We start from the raw sequence: 18,206 nt of genomic DNA, 5'->3' as shown, positions 1-18,206 counted from the left end.
GAAGCTGCCTCTGCAGAAGCGTAACTTTTTTGCATTTTTGCAAAATGTTGGCTCCTTCTAAAATGGATGTATGCTTGCACGCTATGGCTGAAATGCAACCACGGTCACAGAAATACCACAAAACTTATTTTATGGATATAAATCCCATTTTATTTTCATGTGGCACTTTCACTGACAAGGAAACATGAATTGTATGTTTTAAGATCAATTTTTCACCTTATGAAGAATTGATAACGTAATGATGTAATGATGCACGTCCACCCATATGCAACATTTTTGTCCACCTTCTACTTATTTTAAAAGACATATAACAAAAAAGAAATAATGCTTTTATCTAGAAATAGAAGCATTCTTATGTATCCCCTTTCTTTCCAAACTCTTATTACCACCTGCATTTATACACTAAAAGGCTTCTGGTAAATAGCAAGAGAACGGAGTTTTTTTCTTTAAACTACAAGATGCCTCAGTAGGAAATGCAGATCAGAAAGAAGCACTCGGTATTCAATGGCTCAAACAAATGTGTACCTTTATGTGACACACACATAAAAAGATGCCAGCAGACATCAGGCATCAACTCACAAGTTTGCAGAAGATCAGAGCTACATCAGAAGCAGTCTCCTGATGATCCTTTTGCATCCTGAAACTCCTTTGTAAGAGGCACTTTTTTTGTTCATTCTGTGCAGGCATGCAGAATTTCTCATAGTCTGTACAAACACCTGGGCAATTCTATTTTAAAAGCTGTGCTGTAGGTGTTTAACTAGGAGGAATCAGTTTGTAATTGCTCACAGTAATGTAGATGCCTGTAGTTATGTATTTAGAATAGCATGTAGTGACAAGAGAAGGAATGGCTTCAAACTGAAAATTTTAGACTCAGTAGTAGGAAAACATTTATTTTGAGGGTGCTGAGGCAGTGGGACAGTGGATGCCTGATCCCTGGTGTTCCAGGCCAGGTTGGATGGAGCTCGGAGCACCGTGGTCTAGTGAAGTGTCCTTCCCTATGGTGGTGGGGTTGGAATTAAATAATCTCGAAGGTCCCTTCCACTGCAAACTATTCTATGATTTTAAATGCAACCTCTATAATGCACACTACACAGAGCATGTGTAAGTTGGTCAGCTGTCAGGAGCCGCCGGGTAAACTTTCAGGGAACTAACAGAACATAAATTAGTGTTTTTCATAATAGGCTTCTGACGCTGGCATCTGTGCTTCTGTGCAGATGAGACAGCCTTTTAATACGTACACACAAACATTTATTTCAAATCAAACTCAAAAGCGGCAGAAGTTCTCCGGAGGCCGAGCATTCGCCCACAGCCCCGGCCCCACTCACTGCGGGGCCCAGCGCCCGGCGGTTCCGCGGCCCCACAGTAGCGCCTGCGCAGCCGCGCGCCCGCTCTCGCCGGCCCCCGAAGCTTCGTGAAGATTCCGGAAGGCTCCGGCCGGCTCTTTCCGCCGCCGGAGCTGCCCCGCCCCCGGGGCTGCTGCCCGGCTTCCTTCCTTCCTCCCCTCTTCCTTCCGCCGTGTTCCAGTGGGCTCTCCCGGGCGGCGGGGCAGGAGGTGCCGTGGCCATGTCGCTGCTCTGCTACAACCGGGGCTGCGGGCAGCGCTTCGACCCCGAGAACAACACGGAGGGTGAGGGCGGCGGAGGGGCCGGGGCGCGGTGCCTCCCTGGCCGCCAACGCGGGGAGCGGGGGCGGCCCCGGCGCTCTGCGGGGCGGTGTGAGCCCGTCCCGGCCGGGCCCGGGCCCCGCGGCGCTGCGGGGCTCTCAGCCGGCCCCGGGTGCGGCTGCCCGGGGACACGCGTGTGGGGCCGGGGCGGGCCCGGCGCTGCACGGCGCTGTCATGTGTGCCAAAGGCTCTCAAGGCCAGCGTGGGCTTCTCTGCTGAGGGCCGGCCTCTGTGGGTGTTGCATTCATCTCAGTTACCAGCGGGTTTTTGGTTTTTAGTTTGGTTGGCTGGTTGGTTTGGTTTTTGTTTTTGGGTTTTTTTGTGGTTTTGTTTTTTTTTTTTTTTTAGTTTAAGTGTGTGGATTTGCAGCAGGTAATTAAATGTGCCTGAATTGCACACATGTGCCTGCTCTTCCAAGTGCCTTGAGCGCTTGCAGTGCTTCTGTGTTTGCTGAGAAAGCTAGTGGAGCATGTTTAAACGTATTTAAACCCCTCTGTCGTTTGGGGTTTCATAATTCCGCAGAGGTGCAGAAGGGTGAGTTAAGTTTTCTTTCAGAAGGCTCGCCCTCACCTGGGTTATAAAGTAACTGTGTTGGTTGGATTTCTAGAATGCTCTCTTTGTAGTAATTTAAGTTTTAGTGACCCCCAGGGCTAGAAGTAGGCTAACATGTTCTAGCTTGTACATTTTTCATGGTTTAGAACCGTGGCAATAAAGAGTGTTTATTTTTCTGAGCTACGTGGTTTTGCATAGACAGGGGCAACATATTGAGTAGGATTTGCTAATGTTAGTAACAGCAGAAGTGGGCACAGTTGTGGAATGCTTACATTTAGGGATCTATTCCACCACCGTCCCCTACACCCCTTTGCCCCAAAAGGCAAACCAGATATTTATTGTTTAAAAAAAAAAAAAAAGAAATCCTATTAGGACTTGTGACTTGTGCTCCTTATAAAAGTAACACTTCTTTACAGTTTGTGATCAAGCTGTAGTAAACTAGGTCAGGTTGGCATGGCTATATGCTAGCTCTGTGGTGCTTGGGTTGGGGAAACAATTTCATGGCATGCAGTTTGTTTCAGTAAGTGGCTGGAACGTGTAGTGGAATCACTGTGCCCTAGACTAAGCATTTCTGAAGGCAAATGCAATTATTTACAGATCTCTGCAGACAACCAGGTTTTGCATATGGGTGACCCCTGCAAATATCTACTTTGATATTTTAATGAAAGGACTAATAAAGTGCTTTAAGGATGCAGCAGTAAGGTGATAGTAGTGTGTGCATGGTAGGATCAGTTTGACTATGAAATTGACATAAAAAAAGCTCCAAACAAACAAAAACCTGATAAATTATAGTACTTGTGTCTCCAGAAATTATCTGAGGGTTAGAGAAAATGGCTTGGAAATACTTTGGTGTTCCTGGTAAAGGGAAGATGTTAACAGCAGTGGAGAGGTAACTTGTTTGTTTGTTTGGGGTTTTTTTCAGTGAAAATGTAGAATAGCAACCAAGAGCTGCAGCAATCTGATCTCATACAAATCAGAACTAGGATAAGCTTTTATCTGCTTGTATCCTAATTTTCTGTTGGGCTCGGTGTGAGCACAGACAGGCTGGTGCTTTGCTGTGCTCTAGCAGGCTCAGTGGTCAGAACCCGCTGGCTCTGCTGAGGCTCTGCAGAGCTCCTTGTCCTGGCACCTCCTCCCCTGGAGCACGCAGGGCCCTCAGGAGGCAGCAGCCAAGCAGGCTGTCATTTGCTCCACCTGGTACCTACTGCAGGGCAGGCTCCAGGGAGTGAGGAGAATGGATTGCACTTGGCCAGATGGACCACCAGCACTTGTCTGTGTCTGCCTTGAGCTGGAGCATAGCCACCCCTGAGTTAGTTGATTTTGTGATGGTTCTGGTCTCTAAAACGGTAGCTGTTATTAGCAGCATCTCTCTAGTGAATAATTAGAAATGTTCATTTAAGTCTTCTGACTCAGAAATAATCTTTGCTACAAAACAGAGTTTATTTTTACTCTCATGGTACTTACAATGACATACTTTCATACTTTTGGAAAAGAATAACCTCTGCTTTTATTTGATTTAACAATGAAGTCCAGGTCATTATGCAAAATAACCACCTTTTTCCTTTTTGATTTTCCTGTGAGGTTTGCCAGTGTTAGCTTTTCATGCTGAAACTGAAGGAATTGGTAGAGGTTTATGGAAATATTTGTAAGTCTTGCTGGAGGACTAATGTCCTAAAATATGTGCATTTTGAGTTTAGGTGGGAACTGATATCCCTCAGACTGTATTAGTGCTTTAAACACAGGCACTGAATATAAAATCAAAGGAAATTGTACAAAATTAGGTTTCTTTAAAAATCTACATTTTTATAAAAAAGATAAAACCATTTGGGTTGGGTTTTTTCCTATTAAATATCTGTAGGCAGATTGCTAATGGAGTTATTTATCATTTTTTTCTTTTGCTTCCTATTATGTGCTTTGTAACTGTTTGTGTCACTTTTAAGTGTTTCTAATTTTGCTTTAAAGGCTAAAATATAGTGCTTAGTCAAGTCAGTAAAATACTGTCCATGCAGTAACTGTCAGTAAGAAGTTATATAATCACAGCAGTTTTATTACATGTTAAAGGAATACAAGTAAAAGAGAACAGCTGTGTAATGTTGATAAACATTTGTGAATACAAACACTTTCATTAATAGAGATTGTACATTATACACATAAAAACAGTGTAGTGTTTGTACAGAATCTATTAGTAATAAATAGTATTGATACATCAAAATTGCCTGCATGTGGAAGACTCACCCTTGGGTTCAAATCCTTAGGTGGCTTAGGATTCTACAAACATTTAAAGAAAACGAAGTAGTTGCTGTTCAAATCATGAACTCATGATTTGTATCAAGAGACTTTTTTAACAGAATACTTCTCGACAAAGCTCTGATCAGGTTCAAAAAGATGTATTTGAAGCCATAAATCAGTGTTTTCTGTCTGTCAGGTAGCCATAGGGTCACCTTCTTACTTCTGCAAAATACCTGTAAGGCCTGATTACTGATGGAGGCGGGGATGATCCATAGAGAGTTTCCTTGTTCCTCATGGAAGTAGTAGTTTGTCTTAGATACCTGCTTTCTAGTTTGTGTTGTGTAATCCTCAAGAAGAAAGAAGACCTCATTATTTATGTTTATTATATGCACTCAGATTGCTTTTTTGGAGGAATCTGGATTTTTCTGAGTAATGATGTGCCCTCAGAGAAGTGGGACAGCTCATGGCATACATTAATTGTGAATGTGGCATTTTTGCTGGGTTTGTAATCATATGAATAAATATTCTTGGTGTGCCTCAATATTAATAATAATCATTGTCTTCTAGGTTCATGCACATACCATCCAGGTGTGCCCGTTTTTCATGATGCTCTCAAGGTAAGTATGCATCTGTCCTTTTAAGTATTTTCTATTATCTGCTTGGTTTTTCATCTTTTTAATTTCATATCTTTCAGTGTTGAGAAACTGATGTTCAGCCTATCATGAACAACCCCATGAAATTAGAAAAGCACAGTTACTAATTCCTGAAAAAGAAATTTAAAACTCCACTCATATGGTCTAAATGCCATGCAAGTCTAGATGACTGTTTCCTGTTGATTAACTGACTTTAGGTCTCTCAGCAGTGTAATTAGGTCCTCTAAATAGGACTGTGGAGCCATTGAGAGGTTTCATACTCTTTAAATTAATTAACCTGCTTGGAATTCAGAGCAGCTGCTTGTGGTCTAATGTGGCCAGGGCACTAATATGTATGTGACATTTGTCTGCTGTAATACACAGTCATGTTCATTAATCAGCCAAATGAGAATGTTGGTTGAATTGGGACTGGTCACCCCTGCCTCTTATGCAACTGTCCAGGATTCTTGGGCTCCATCTTCAGTGAAGAATTAAATGTAACTGTCATGGGTCTCCAGTGCTTAGCCCAACTGCACAGCCCATCCTTGGTTTTGTGCTAAACTGTTTTCCCTCTTCAAGGATCTACTGGATGCATACAAAGTGCTTACAGGGGATCATTTCAGACATAACTGCTGAAACAGTGCTGGAAATCATTCTAATAATTTAATTGTGTGTAGTCAAAATTCTGGTGTCCAAAAATGGAGCCTGGCTCTTTATTAATACTGATGTAGCCTAAGTGGCTTTTCTTAGAGCACTAAACTGCTGTTTAGATGAGCTTTGAGGGAGTGAGTGGGTTGTTTTTTTTCTTAGTACTTAGGAACTACTTCTGCTGGAAGTGCATTTCCTCTCAACAATGTGGTGTCTTTTGGCCTTGTGAAAGCTTCTGCATTTGTGCTGGGCAGTGTGTTTGCTCTGAGCTGTTGCTTATATTGCAATACCTGACTCTGGAATCAACCATCGTGTTTCACTGGCAAATTGGGGCAAACACTCTTAGATCAAATAATGTACAGTTGCTTAGACAATGGTAAATTTTTTGTACAAAATTACAGCTGTACTCAGAGCACAGTACAAAAATCTTCTACATAATTATGAAGAAAGAAATTATTCAGTTAGCTAAAAACTTTATGTTTACTCCCTTTTTCTCTTACATACTCACTGTTTACAAACAAGTACCACTTTCCTCCTTCTCCTTATCCTGCCTCTTGCCTCTTAAAAATTTATCATAATTGCAAGTGTGCAGTTTTCTTCATGCTATGAGTTCTAGATAATCTAGGTGGGCAGGATGAACCTTTTGTCTCCTCAGTTGTGGAAATAGTTTATATTTTGAGGGTATTTTAGAACCACCTACCTAAAACCCATTGTGTTGCACCACTTAAGCTTTCAAAGCAGTGGTGCATTAGTCAATCTGTTGCTTCTAATAAGCTTCTTTGAGTTCTAAGATATATTATTCACAGTGGCAAGGCAATTTGCTCTAAAGTTGAATTTCTGGTTTATATAATAAAAAGTGCTCTTGATTGATGTAGTTGGATAGCTGTGCAATGCACATATCCAACTCTGTTGGTGGAAGATAAGAAATTGAAATATCTGAGTGGTGCTCAAGGAAAAAAATAAATCCCTCTCATTTTTGGAAGAGGGCCTTGAGCATTGAGCCACAGGTGAGCCTGGTCTCAGGTGTAGTCTTTGTTTGTTTTGCTTACATGTTACTTAATCAGATGAAGTAACATTTCTGTTCTCAGTTGCACAGAGTTGGCAGCTAACTTGTCATGGAAGTATTGCCTCACATTTACTGAACTTTTTGATTAAGTCAGCACCAGCAAACTATAAGACTTCCCTGACTTTTAAAAATGCAGATGATACTATTGTCCACAGTAGGGAAGAAAACAGTTGCTAATTTTGATATGCCACATCTTTTAAAGAAAAATAATAAATATTTTGCATTTTTAAAGCTGTTGTCAAGTTCAGTGGTCATGCCTATGTTTTTTCTCTTCCAAAATGTTTGTAGGGCTGGTCATGTTGTAAGAGGAGAACAACAGACTTTTCTGACTTCTTAAGTATTGTGGTATGTACTCATGATTCTTTACAATTTCTATACTTGTCAAGTGACAGTGATTAATATTAAATGGTGCATGTGCTTACATGTTTTAAATTAGCCTAATTCTGTTGAAACTGTCTTAATTCTTATATGCTCTATTTTTTTTCATATAATGCTGAAGTCAAAGCTCATTTTCAAGCTTTGTTAAAATGATCAAAATAGGTTTGGCTAGAACTGCTTGCTAATTAAGAAGAATGGTCAGCATCTATTGCCTCTTTCTTGACTTCAGAAAGTATGTGTTTTTCTTTTAACTTATATAGAAAATGAGAGTATTTTCCACTTTAGTGGTAGGGTTTCCTTTGCAGCCAGTGTTAAGAGTGGGCTACAGGAAAAGATGGAGCTGAAGAAATGAGTCAAGAAGACTTGTTGCAGTTTTTGTTGATTTGTAATGTATGTGCACTAAACTGCATTTATATATAAATTAAAACATATGCTTTCCACAATAGGGCTGTACAAAGGGTTTCCATAACAGCGAGAAACCACCTGAGCCTGTTAAACCAGAAGTCAAAACTACCTCTGAGCGAAAGGAGCTAGCTGAACTGAAACCCAAATTTCAAGAACACATAATTCAGGCACCAAAACCATTGGAAACAATTAAGAGACCAAGGTACGGTATATGCAACTTAAGGTTTTCCTAATTTGTAGTCAGTTGGTCAAGTTAAAGCTTGCTTGGTTATTCAGTGTTGTACATTTCATGAAGTCTAGAAATTCTAAAATTAACCTTAGAAGACCTTGGTTTTGGTAGAAGTGATGTTGTTATCCTGAGCTTCAAAATATGAGAAAAGAATTCTGGTTATGAAAAAGAAGTGCTTGATCTTTCAACACAATAAGTGAAAATTGAAGTCTATAACCTCATAGCTTAAAATGCCACTAGAAACTGTTTTAAATGTTTTAAACAGTAATGAAAATAATTTTGGGACGCTTCTATTGAGATTCCTTAGTATCTCTGATTTATTTTTATTTTTGTAGAATATTTAGGATTTCCAGTTGACTGCCTTCTAAGTTTCTAGTCTGTTTTTTCATGAACAGTACAGATTGGCATTTACAACTGTAGTTTGTTTGTTGAAGGGAGGTTTGAAAGGAAGAGCCTTGTAGGAAGATTAAAAGTTACTACTTTGTTTTCTATAAATTCTTTCTCATGAAGTAAGTTGACACTAATACATGGATTTTTTTAGCCCAGATGAGCCAATGACAAATTTGCAGCTGAAAGTGTCAGCTTCCTTGAAACAAGCTCTCGATAAACTGAAACTGTCATCAGAAAATGAAGGGAGAAAAGGTAAGGAGACAGGGAGATTAAGTAGGTGTGTGATGCTAAGTGTCACAAAAATAAATGAAATGCTGATCTTGTCATTTCTGAAGTGATAGTTTCCTTAATAATCTGAAATACCTTCCAGTCCAGGAAATGATGGTTGAAGTTCAGATGTGGGTAACATGGAGACTTGGTTGTCAGGAGCAGTTCATTGTCATTAGCATTATTTGAACTGTGTCTTTTCTAAGATTTTGTTTAGAATGTCAGTAATGGGAACATCCATTTCTGAATATGTGACTGACAGAGTTACCAAGAAATGAGCTTTACTTCCTATTATTGCAGAGACAGTATCATATAAAGCCTTCATAAATTGGTGGAATTCCTTGGAAGACTAGTTGGTTCTCCCTTGTCTGTTTTTCCTCTTTCTTCTTCCCACATTTTATTTGGAATTTGGTTCCAGAACTATACTGCTCCTTAAGTAACTTTATAATTTCAGCCTACGCTTGTGGCTGTTTTATGCTCTTTTGTTCTTGTGCCAAGCTAATTTAGCTCTTCTTTCTCCATGGTAGCCAAATTATTTCCTTGTGTGCATTTATAGACAGCAGTTGAAGCCTTTTACATTCTTGGTTTTACAAAACTGAACTAGGTGAATGATTGTTCACTTCCCCTGTGATTGTAATGATCCTCTTCATCTTTTTTTATTTACCCCACTTAAAATGTGTAAAGATACCGAGCCTAGAATTTGATGCATAGGTAATACAGCTTTTGGAATGTTTCTCTCTACCTCTCTAGCAGATTTCACTGTCAGGCAAAAAATAGAATCTTGAAGAGGAAGGTTTTTCTAATCTCCTCCTCGGCTCATTTTAGTTGTTAATAAAGCAAAGTGTTCAGTCGATTATATAATTCATTTGCTATTTTCTGTAATAATCTGTTTACAGAGGAAGATAGTGATGAAATCAAGATTGGGACGGCATGTAAAAATGCAGGCTGTTCAAAAGTAAGTGGTTTAGTTGTACTCTAAATGCAGCTGCTCAGCTATTAAGTGAGCAGTTTTGGGTTTTTGTGTGCTACAAGTTAATTTGGAAAAGGCACAAAGTCCATTGGGTTTAACAAATGCATATTTGATAGCATGCTTTAGTATGAACAAATGTGAGTTGTTCGCAGAAAGTTGAAGATTTTTTTTCCTAAGCCTGTCATGAACTTCTAATTAGTGAGCTTGTCAAATCCATGGTACTGAGGTGTTTCAACTTAACATATTAAATATAGTGTTGGTGAGAGGTGGCTTACTGATAACACTTGAGTTGCTCTTGATAATGTGTATAGATCAGAAGTATCTACAGATCTTAACAGTTAATGCTTCCTTCAAGAAGAATTAAAAAGTCAGTGTTTTAACACATCTAGTACCAAAATTAGTCATTATATTATGTAGTCATTTTAAGTGAAAATTACACTGACAGGCTTGTTTTGTACAAAATGGGACAGTAAAATTTAAATAGCTATTTTACCTGGCAGATTTTGCATTATCTACTGAAGCTCTGGTGGGAGGAGAACTTTGGCAGTCTTTGTGTTGGGAAGAACTGACCTGATATTCAGTGGCTAAGTTGTATATTGTTTATTTTTACTTTCTGTAAAGAATCCAAGTGTTTTATGAATGACAGATTTAATTTATTTTCAAGTTAAGTTCTTGTTTTCTCTGAATACTCAGAGTATTCTAAAGGCAAAAATCTCTATGAGGATCTGCAGTAACCTTTATGAGCATAGGTGGTGTCACCATTGATGTATGCCACTGAAGTAATATAAAGTACAGCTTCTTAGCAGTGCCAGAGAACCTTCTGTGAAGGAAGGTTGAACACTAACTTTGAAAAGCTAGAACAAGCCATTAAATCTAGAGTATTTACCCAAAAGCTTTGTCGTACTTTGGTCATTATTTCTGGGTTTTGTTGTGTTTTAATTTATTCCTTGCTCCAAATCCTTAGCAGTAATACTCTTTAAATGCTTTGTCCCACCAGACATATGAAGGACCGCACAGCACAGAAGAAGTATGTATATACCATTCTGGTGTACCTATTTTCCATGAAGGGTTAGTATTCAGCTAACTTCCATTTTTGTACCTCTGTTCTGTGAAGAGTTAGTATTCAGTTAACTTCAGGTCTTTATAACTAGTTTATTGTGTATTCTTACTTTCTTCGTAAATGTTGCCTTGATTTATTCTCTATTCCCTCTTCTATCAAAAATGACAATGCTTGAAAAGAGTATACGGAAGTAACAGTAATCCTGCATAAAAGAAAGAGCTTAAATGTCCACTGTAAACAGTGTCCTAAATATTGTTTGTTAATTACTTTGCGAACTTTCAAGGATGAAGTATTGGAGCTGTTGTAAAAGAAAAACTTCTGACTTCAATACATTTTTAGCTCAAGAAGGCTGCACAAGAGGAACACACGTATGGACTAAAAAGGATGCAGTAAGTAGCATTAAGATTGCATTCTGTAACTGGCTATTCTGAATTTTGAATACTGAAATGTAGTTTGTAGCTTGATTGAGTTATTATTGTAGCTGACCTTAGCTGACCTATTACAGATCACCACCTTTGACATAATGTGGAAGCTACATAATGTACATAGCAGGAAAACTGAGAAATGGAGTGTGAAGTAGTGTGGGGTACAGGAGTAACTGATTCTTTAAGAATATTGTATTTGGTCACGTGATGGATACAGGTGAACAAAAAGTTCTTGTTATGAATGTGTTGTCTGTTGCTGAGGCAAAAAGGGTTTGACACTGCAAACATCATGAATATTTAACAAAAGAAAAGAAAAATAAGTTATAAAAAGTGTAGTTTCATGACTTCATTCCAGAGCAATTACTTCATAAATCCTTTACTTCTTTTAAATCTTATAATTGCTGCTTGCTTTGAATATTTATATTTTTGTTCAAGAACTATTTGCAAGTGCAAAAAGTAGGGATTAAAAAAAAGTTGAAATGGTGAGTCTAAAGCAGGAGAGTGTAGAAAAAGACTAAAGAGTTTCTCCACATTTAAAGAAACCATGAGAATATTAATTGTATGTGTATTGAGATAATCCGCTTCTATCCAGCAAGGGGTTTTTTACCTTAGCTTTTTGCTTTTATTTTGAGGGTTTTTTTCACAGTTTACTTGCTTTTTCTGCATTGGAGAACAGAGAGTAATACTTTTTTTTTGCAGGACTATGAAGCATTGTTGGAGTCACAGTATTCTTTCTCTGTGTTCAGTTCTTTTTTATAACCTACTGGCTAACTGTAGCCTTGGAAAGGAAGTTGATCCACCAAGTACAACATTTTTTTTTGTTGTAGTTTGTTTGAGAGGGAGATACTGAAATTCTTAGTAAAAAGAATTGGAAGTGGAGTCTTGAGTCTTCTGTGAAGATGAAATACAGTCCTTTATTAGCTGTGCTAATTAGCTATTAAAAAAAGTCCTGGGCATTTATGCTGTTAAGCTTGTAAAAACATATTCAAATGTAATTCTAAGTCTTTTTTTCTTCCTGTACTTTTTTCCTTATATAGGGTACTAAAGTAGTTCCATGCAGGCATGATTGGCACCAGACTGGAGGAGAAGTGACTGTTTCTGTATATGCTAAAAACTCTGTCCCTGATCTGAGCTACGTGGAAGCTAATAGCACAATGGTGAGCCTCTACCTTAAGTTCAGCAACTTGAACCTAGGAAAATCTGCTCAGTTTTATTTACAAGGCAGAGATAGCATAAGACTCTTTTTTGAGTAACTGCTTTTTCTTGGCATTTGTGTTTGTTCAAGTATGTATAGCTTTTTTCTCCCTTCTGTTTGGACATCTGCACTTTAATGTGTGGGGTTTTTTTAAAGCTGCAATAAAGTATGCAAAAAAAAATCTTTGATTTGACTTCCATAATTAAAACTCAAGCATGATGGGTTTTCATCACCATATGTATAAATAATTATAGAGTCATCATTTACTTGTATTTGACTTAATGTAATTTGATACCATTCTTCATTGTATGCTGTTTCACAGCTACTAATATTAAACAGCTGTTTAAATGCCTCTCTTATTTCTTAATCTAAAATGATAAGATACCAGTGGTCACTGTTGATTGCAACTGTATCATAATCTATTAAAATAGATACTCATCTCTATTTCAGAGGGATAATTTTATCACTTTGGTCATAGTAGGATCCAAGTCCTAAAGTCCTATTCTGTTTAAACATGCTCAGGGTGTCAGATGTTTTATTAACATGATAAACTTTTCTATTTTTTTGGGTTTTTTTCCTGTTAAGGTAAATATCCATATTGTATTTGAAGGAGAAAAGGAGTTTCACCGTACTGTGAAGTTATGGGGAGTAAGTATAAAAATATGTTTTCTATTAAAAAGAAACAAACAAAAAATCTAACAAAAAACCCCAAAAGGAAACCGAAGCATAAGCCATTAGCTTTTTCTCTTTCAAAATGGTGTGGTTTTCCTCATTACTCTGTTTTTTGAAATAATTTCTGTTGCATGACATTGAGTAAATTACATTTAAATCTGAATAAAATGATCCTGGAGATAAAGTGTGACATCATAATGGGCATTGCTTTGTACCGAAGGTGGCCTTCCAAGGTCCTTTCTGATCCAGCACCATGGTAGTGGTATTGCAGAAAACCCTTGGTTATGTATGTTAGCCAATGTATGTTAGATATGCATCGGCATATGTTTATGCCATAAGCATTCCATAGCTTGGGAATGGGAAACAGTCTTGATTTTTCAAGATACTAGAGGGTTCTTCATCTACCTAAACATCTACTGAAATTTAGTGATGAGGTACTCCCTAACTTAAATCCCCAGTATCTGTTAAATTAAAGCATGAAACACCTTTACTGTTCTAGGTGATCGATGTAAAGAGGAGTTACGTGAACATGACCGCTACAAAGATTGAGCTCACCATGAGAAAAGCAGAGCCCCTGCTATGGGCAAGTCTGGAGTTACCAGTCTCCAACACACAACCAAAACAGGAGAGTTCGGATCAATAACAATTCCAAGAGACGAGTTATTTTCCATAATGAAGTGGTGACTTGCTACTGTAATCAAATATTTAACTTTTATATAGATTTTTTTTTTTTAATGCTAGTTCATCTGTTCCCTTCTAGAAAGAAATTTGACGCACAGCAAATGGGGGTGTAAACTTGAAAGGGTAACAGTTATTTCTGCTCTTGCTCTCATGGGTATGTTTATGCTAGATGTGATGTCTCCATGGGAATTTGGAGTAAAACAGCTATTGCCCTTTGCTTGCAGCCTTCCCTTCCATGCACTGACTATCCCAGTAGATGTGCTCTCTGTTCGCAGTGAGTGTCTTTGTTTTTCAGCTGTTCTGTTTAGTCTGAATGCATTTGGTAGCCTGTGTTAAATTCAACACTGTTATGAAGCTTACAGTAATGCAGATACAAAAATCTGAGACTGAACTGATTGGCATGTAATTCTACATCTAGAGTAAAAGGTTACATAAACAGAAATAGGAAGTTGTACGCTTGTAGACTTTCATGTTCTGAAACGAAGTTTTCTTTCAGTACCTGTTGGCTTATGTAGGAATGAAATGAATGGTGTTATTCCAAGGATTTCAGTACTGCTGACTCCTGCTGTCTTTCATGTATCAAAGCAGATCAGGTTAAAATTTTAAAAAAGGTGGCAAGAAGGGATTATTTTTACTCTTTTATATTTGCTGTTTCAGTAGTTAAATATAAAAGCAAATGGACAGTGAAATGGCTGTATAACTTAGCATTTCATCTGTGAAGAGTATGCAAACAGCAAACTATTGTAAAATTACCAAAGTGCTGTATATATTTGGCAGCCTTTAGAATGTATAGTCTGTCCTATTTTACAGCATTGAAAATATCAAGATTCTTCTCAAAGTAGATGGATATGTGTAGTAGGAGAAGCCAGGACACGCTGTAAGTGTCTTGGTAAAACAATTTCCAAATAGATATGTGTATCTCTTGACTCTGAGGATGGTCATCTAAGAAGCGCAGTTATATACAGGGCAAAACTTAGGAAAACAACATGCTTTACAATCTGTCTCATATTGTAATTGTACCTTTGACTCAACACTTCAGAAGAATACTGTATCTTTTGAGCAGACTGTAATTAGAAATCAAGACCTTAGTTTTGTTTTCAGTTCATCAGTAAAGGTGTGTGGCTGAAAACAGGATAGCTGTAAAGATGGTTTTTTTGTTTTTTTTTTTTTTAATTCAGGCAGCAACACACTCAGTAACATTACTTTCTATTTCTGGTTGGAATAGTTTCTTAAATTTGGCTTGCAGCTGAAATAAAGATGTTTTCCTATTAAAGTAATAAAAAATGCACACCATTTATTGTGCCTAATCCTGTATACGTAAACAAGAGGGTTTGTGGATTGTTAAATGCATGGATGATCATCTACCAGCCTTGGCAGACCTGGAATAGTGTCAGGAGAAACGCAAGGTGTAGTAAAGGCATTCTGAAGTGAAATGCAGATTTCTGAGAATCTTGCTGTTTTCCAGTAGGTATGATTTGACTCAGATTTCTGTCTCTAACAGTACTTGAAATCCTACTTCATGCTTAAAGTAGTAGGAAATACATTACCAAAGAAACCATCCCTGAACACCAAGAAGGTAACACTGGTGATATAAATATATGTGTACACACGCGTAAAATTGTTTTGGTGCTTCTCTACCTTAATCTCAAGATCCTTTGTCTTCAACTACTTAGTTTGAGCATGGCTGTGTGCTCCTTTGGGCCCTTTTAGAAAATTTCAGCTCTGAGTTCTTCTGTATAGATTCTGTTAACCTCTAATAATGCCTTTTTTTCCTCTTTTTTTTTTTTAAATCTGAAAATGTCAGGTACTGCAAAGTGATAGGGTACAAGCTTATAAAATACATGCCTGCCAGGTGGTCCTCTGAAAATTGAACAGATGTTCCTTGATGTGTTCTGAACCAACAAGTAGAGTACTTATTAGTTAGTGTGACACTGAGAACATCAGTGGATGAAAAATTCTAGATAGCTGTAGCTACTAGCATGCCATCTGTGTTGGTGGGTGCAGAAATCTGAACTTGGACAGCAAAATTAGTAGTGCTTAAATGCCAGGATAAAGTTCTTGTTTAACAAGCAAGTTCAAATGTGTCTATGCATATGGATATATAAATATCCTAAATATGTTAAAAAATATGGAAAACATATTTTCTCTTAATTTGCATTCTCATGTGCATTAGGTTTATGTAATGTAAAACCTATTTTAAAGAACTACATGGAAAATGGAATTCCTTGGGAAAACAATTTCTGTTTTTCAGTAAGTTGTATTCTGCCTTAGTGCACTAACAAATAGAGAGAAATGTGGATGAATGGGCCATCTCATGTGAATGCTGCAGACTTTGGGATCCTTTAACTACTTGTTACACTCTTCCAAACTATGTTCTGCTGGTAGCTTAGTCACCTTGACCATAAGTGGGAGAAAGCTCCTGTGAACACAGTCCCCAGTTTTGCTTTTGCTTTTTATTCCTCCTGTTCTTCTCCTATTGTTCATACTTTCAGAACAAAGCTAAAAGATACTTCAGGTGTTCTAAAATGACTCACCCCCCCATCAGTGGCAAAACAACCACTTTTAAAGCTTACCTGTTAAAAAAGCAAGCAAACAAATTAAAGGACCCATGAAAACCCCACCAGCTTTGGTCAGGCAAGAAAGTATAGATCGTACAATAACAGCATAGTTTCTGTGCCCTGGGATGCTTTTCAAAATAAAAGTATAAAACCCTTCAGATGGCCTTGACTGCCATAAGCTGTCTGTTTAACTGCAGCAATTCTTAGCAGTTTTTTATAACCGTATGTCTGCATCTATCCTGAAACTCCAAGAGCTGTATCACTCACTGTATTTGAGCAGTTGCTCACAACAGGCTTCAACACACCAAGGGTTGTTCCTGGTGTTTCATGCAATGACATCCTGACATGCATAGTGGTAGCAAACACTTTGATGGAATATTGGCTTGGCTGTAACTTTTATTAGTAAGTATGGAGAGAAGGGAGGCCAACTGTGGTGTACTAAACCAATCATGATGGCTACTTTCTCAAAAGCAAGATTTGTCAAGGAAGCAAAGTGATATCTGATCACAAGCATTCAATAATATGACACTATATTGCAAACCAATATGAGCAGGAGTATTCAGTGTTGAATTCATCCTTTTTTCATGCTCTCAGATCTTGTGCTGTACTTATCAAAATAAGTTGATACAGTCTGACTATATTTTTATAAATGAGTGTTTAAGAGCTGTAGTGTGTTTCAGTATGGGTTTATGTGTTACACATGTAGACAAGCATGTCACATGAGTTAGAGCTGACTGTCCAGGTGCATATAAAACTTCACCTTCATGATCCCTTTATTATACAAAAAATTGCATGGGTATACAAGTTTATGACAGAAATCCTAATATTTTCCCTCATGTATAAGCCCATTTTCCTATCTAACAGATTTCACACCTAACATTACATCTCAGGTAAAAAGTGATAGAGGATGAGAGGAAATGGCCTCAAGTTGCACCAGGGGAGGTTTAGATTGTTAGAAAAAACAGTTTTTATGGAAGGGGTTGTCAGGGATTAGAACAAGCTGCCCAGGGAAGAGTGCAGTCACCGTGCCTGGAGGCGTTTAAAAAAAATACGGGTATGGCACTTGAGGACATGGGTTAATGGTGAACATGGTGGTGGTGCTGCCTTGGTGGCTGGTGACCTTAGAGGCTTTTCCAGTCTTAACAATTCTGTGTTCTTGTATCTGTAAGAACATTTCTTGGAGGAATTGGAATTTATGTGAAATGTTAATACATTGCTAAGCACAGGGCTGATCAGCTATATTGACTCTAAGGTGCTGATACAACTTGACAGAATAATCTTCCATTGGATGGTATATTCTGGATTGTGTACATTATCAAGTCACCATTTCAGTAGTTTAGGAATTAGTTTTACTAGGAATTTTGCCTTCAGAAAAAAATACACCTATTCTACATAATGATGCATTTTTGGCTTGCATTCTTTAAACATGGCATGAGTATTGATTAAATACTATATCTGTTAATGATTGGTCTTTCCCAATTTGCTACTAAATTTTTTGTACTTCTGTTCAGGAAGGAGATCCTTTTTAAAGTAATGAGTTACGTGTCTGGAACACTGTTTAAGGGTGGTAATCATTTTGGCATTATAAGAGTCTTGAATTACAGTTGAAGAGGAGATGACTTTTTGCATGGCTGTTTGATTCTGCACATTCACAAAACGTACACGCAGAAATTAATCTCATGTCTTCATGCTCTAGTTTTTTTCTAAATGTATCCAATAAAATTCTTATTACGTGCTGGTTGCATTTGAGGTTTGTGTTTGACTCCTTTTGTTATGGGTGTGAACTTCCCTGTTTGCAGCATGGTTGTTGAAGTAAACTGTCAGTGGACATTTTCCACATGTAGGTCTATATAGGAGTGAAACTGCATCGCCAAGGGGTTTTTCCCACCTGTTGTTCCTTTCTTTGCTTGTTGCTTTCTAAAGCTACAGCCCAGTCAGGATATGAGTTTTGCAGAAATCTGAGTGTGGTTGCTGAGATGGAGGCCTGTCACATTCACAGAAATACTTCAGTCCAAGACTTTTGATCTGTCACAAACTTAACGGAACAGAAGTGGAATAATTCCAGATACAGTGGCTGTTTCTAAAGTTGCTGATGGTACTGTTGCTTTAATTTTTTTTTCTGGTTTCTTAGAAGAAGAAGATAACTTTCCAAGACCTCTGGCATTCACTCAGTGTAGAAAAGGGTT

The 18,206-nt window shown here is 38.0% G+C and overlaps 1 protein-coding gene across 1 annotated transcript; it reads left to right on the top strand.

Annotated features, from left to right (window-relative positions):
* The first annotated feature begins 1,503 nt into the window (after window positions 1-1,503).
* Window positions 1,504-17,769, top strand: CHORDC1 (cysteine and histidine rich domain containing 1). Its single transcript, XM_059467127.1, has 11 exons — window positions 1,504-1,627; window positions 5,012-5,061; window positions 7,079-7,135; window positions 7,615-7,775; window positions 8,344-8,444; window positions 9,356-9,414; window positions 10,427-10,497; window positions 10,773-10,878; window positions 11,952-12,071; window positions 12,695-12,757; window positions 13,281-17,769. The coding sequence occupies exons 1-11, from the start codon at window positions 1,564-1,566 to the stop codon at window positions 13,422-13,424; spliced, it is 996 nt and encodes a 331-aa protein (XP_059323110.1). The 5' UTR covers window positions 1,504-1,563; the 3' UTR covers window positions 13,425-17,769.
* Window positions 17,770-18,206: the final 437 nt, after the last annotated feature.

The sequence above is a fragment of the Ammospiza nelsoni genome, chromosome 2 (assembly GCF_027579445.1).
Source record: "Ammospiza nelsoni isolate bAmmNel1 chromosome 2, bAmmNel1.pri, whole genome shotgun sequence".
Classification (NCBI taxonomy): Eukaryota; Metazoa; Chordata; class Aves; order Passeriformes; family Passerellidae; genus Ammospiza; species Ammospiza nelsoni.
The sequence above is the reverse complement of the archived record's forward strand: the minus strand, read 5'-3'. Positions and strand labels throughout refer to the sequence as shown.

Excerpts from the sequence above, each read along its gene's own strand:
- CHORDC1 (XM_059467127.1), top strand. The coding sequence starts at position 1,564 with ATGTCGCTGCTCTGCTACAACCGGGGCTGCGGGCAGCGCTTCGACCCC. Across the intron at positions 7,136-7,614 it reads CTGACTTCTTAAGTATTGTG|GGCTGTACAAAGGGTTTCCA; the intron begins GTATGTACTCAT and ends TTTCCACAATAG. Across the intron at positions 10,879-11,951 it reads TATGGACTAAAAAGGATGCA|GGTACTAAAGTAGTTCCATG; the intron begins GTAAGTAGCATT and ends TTCCTTATATAG.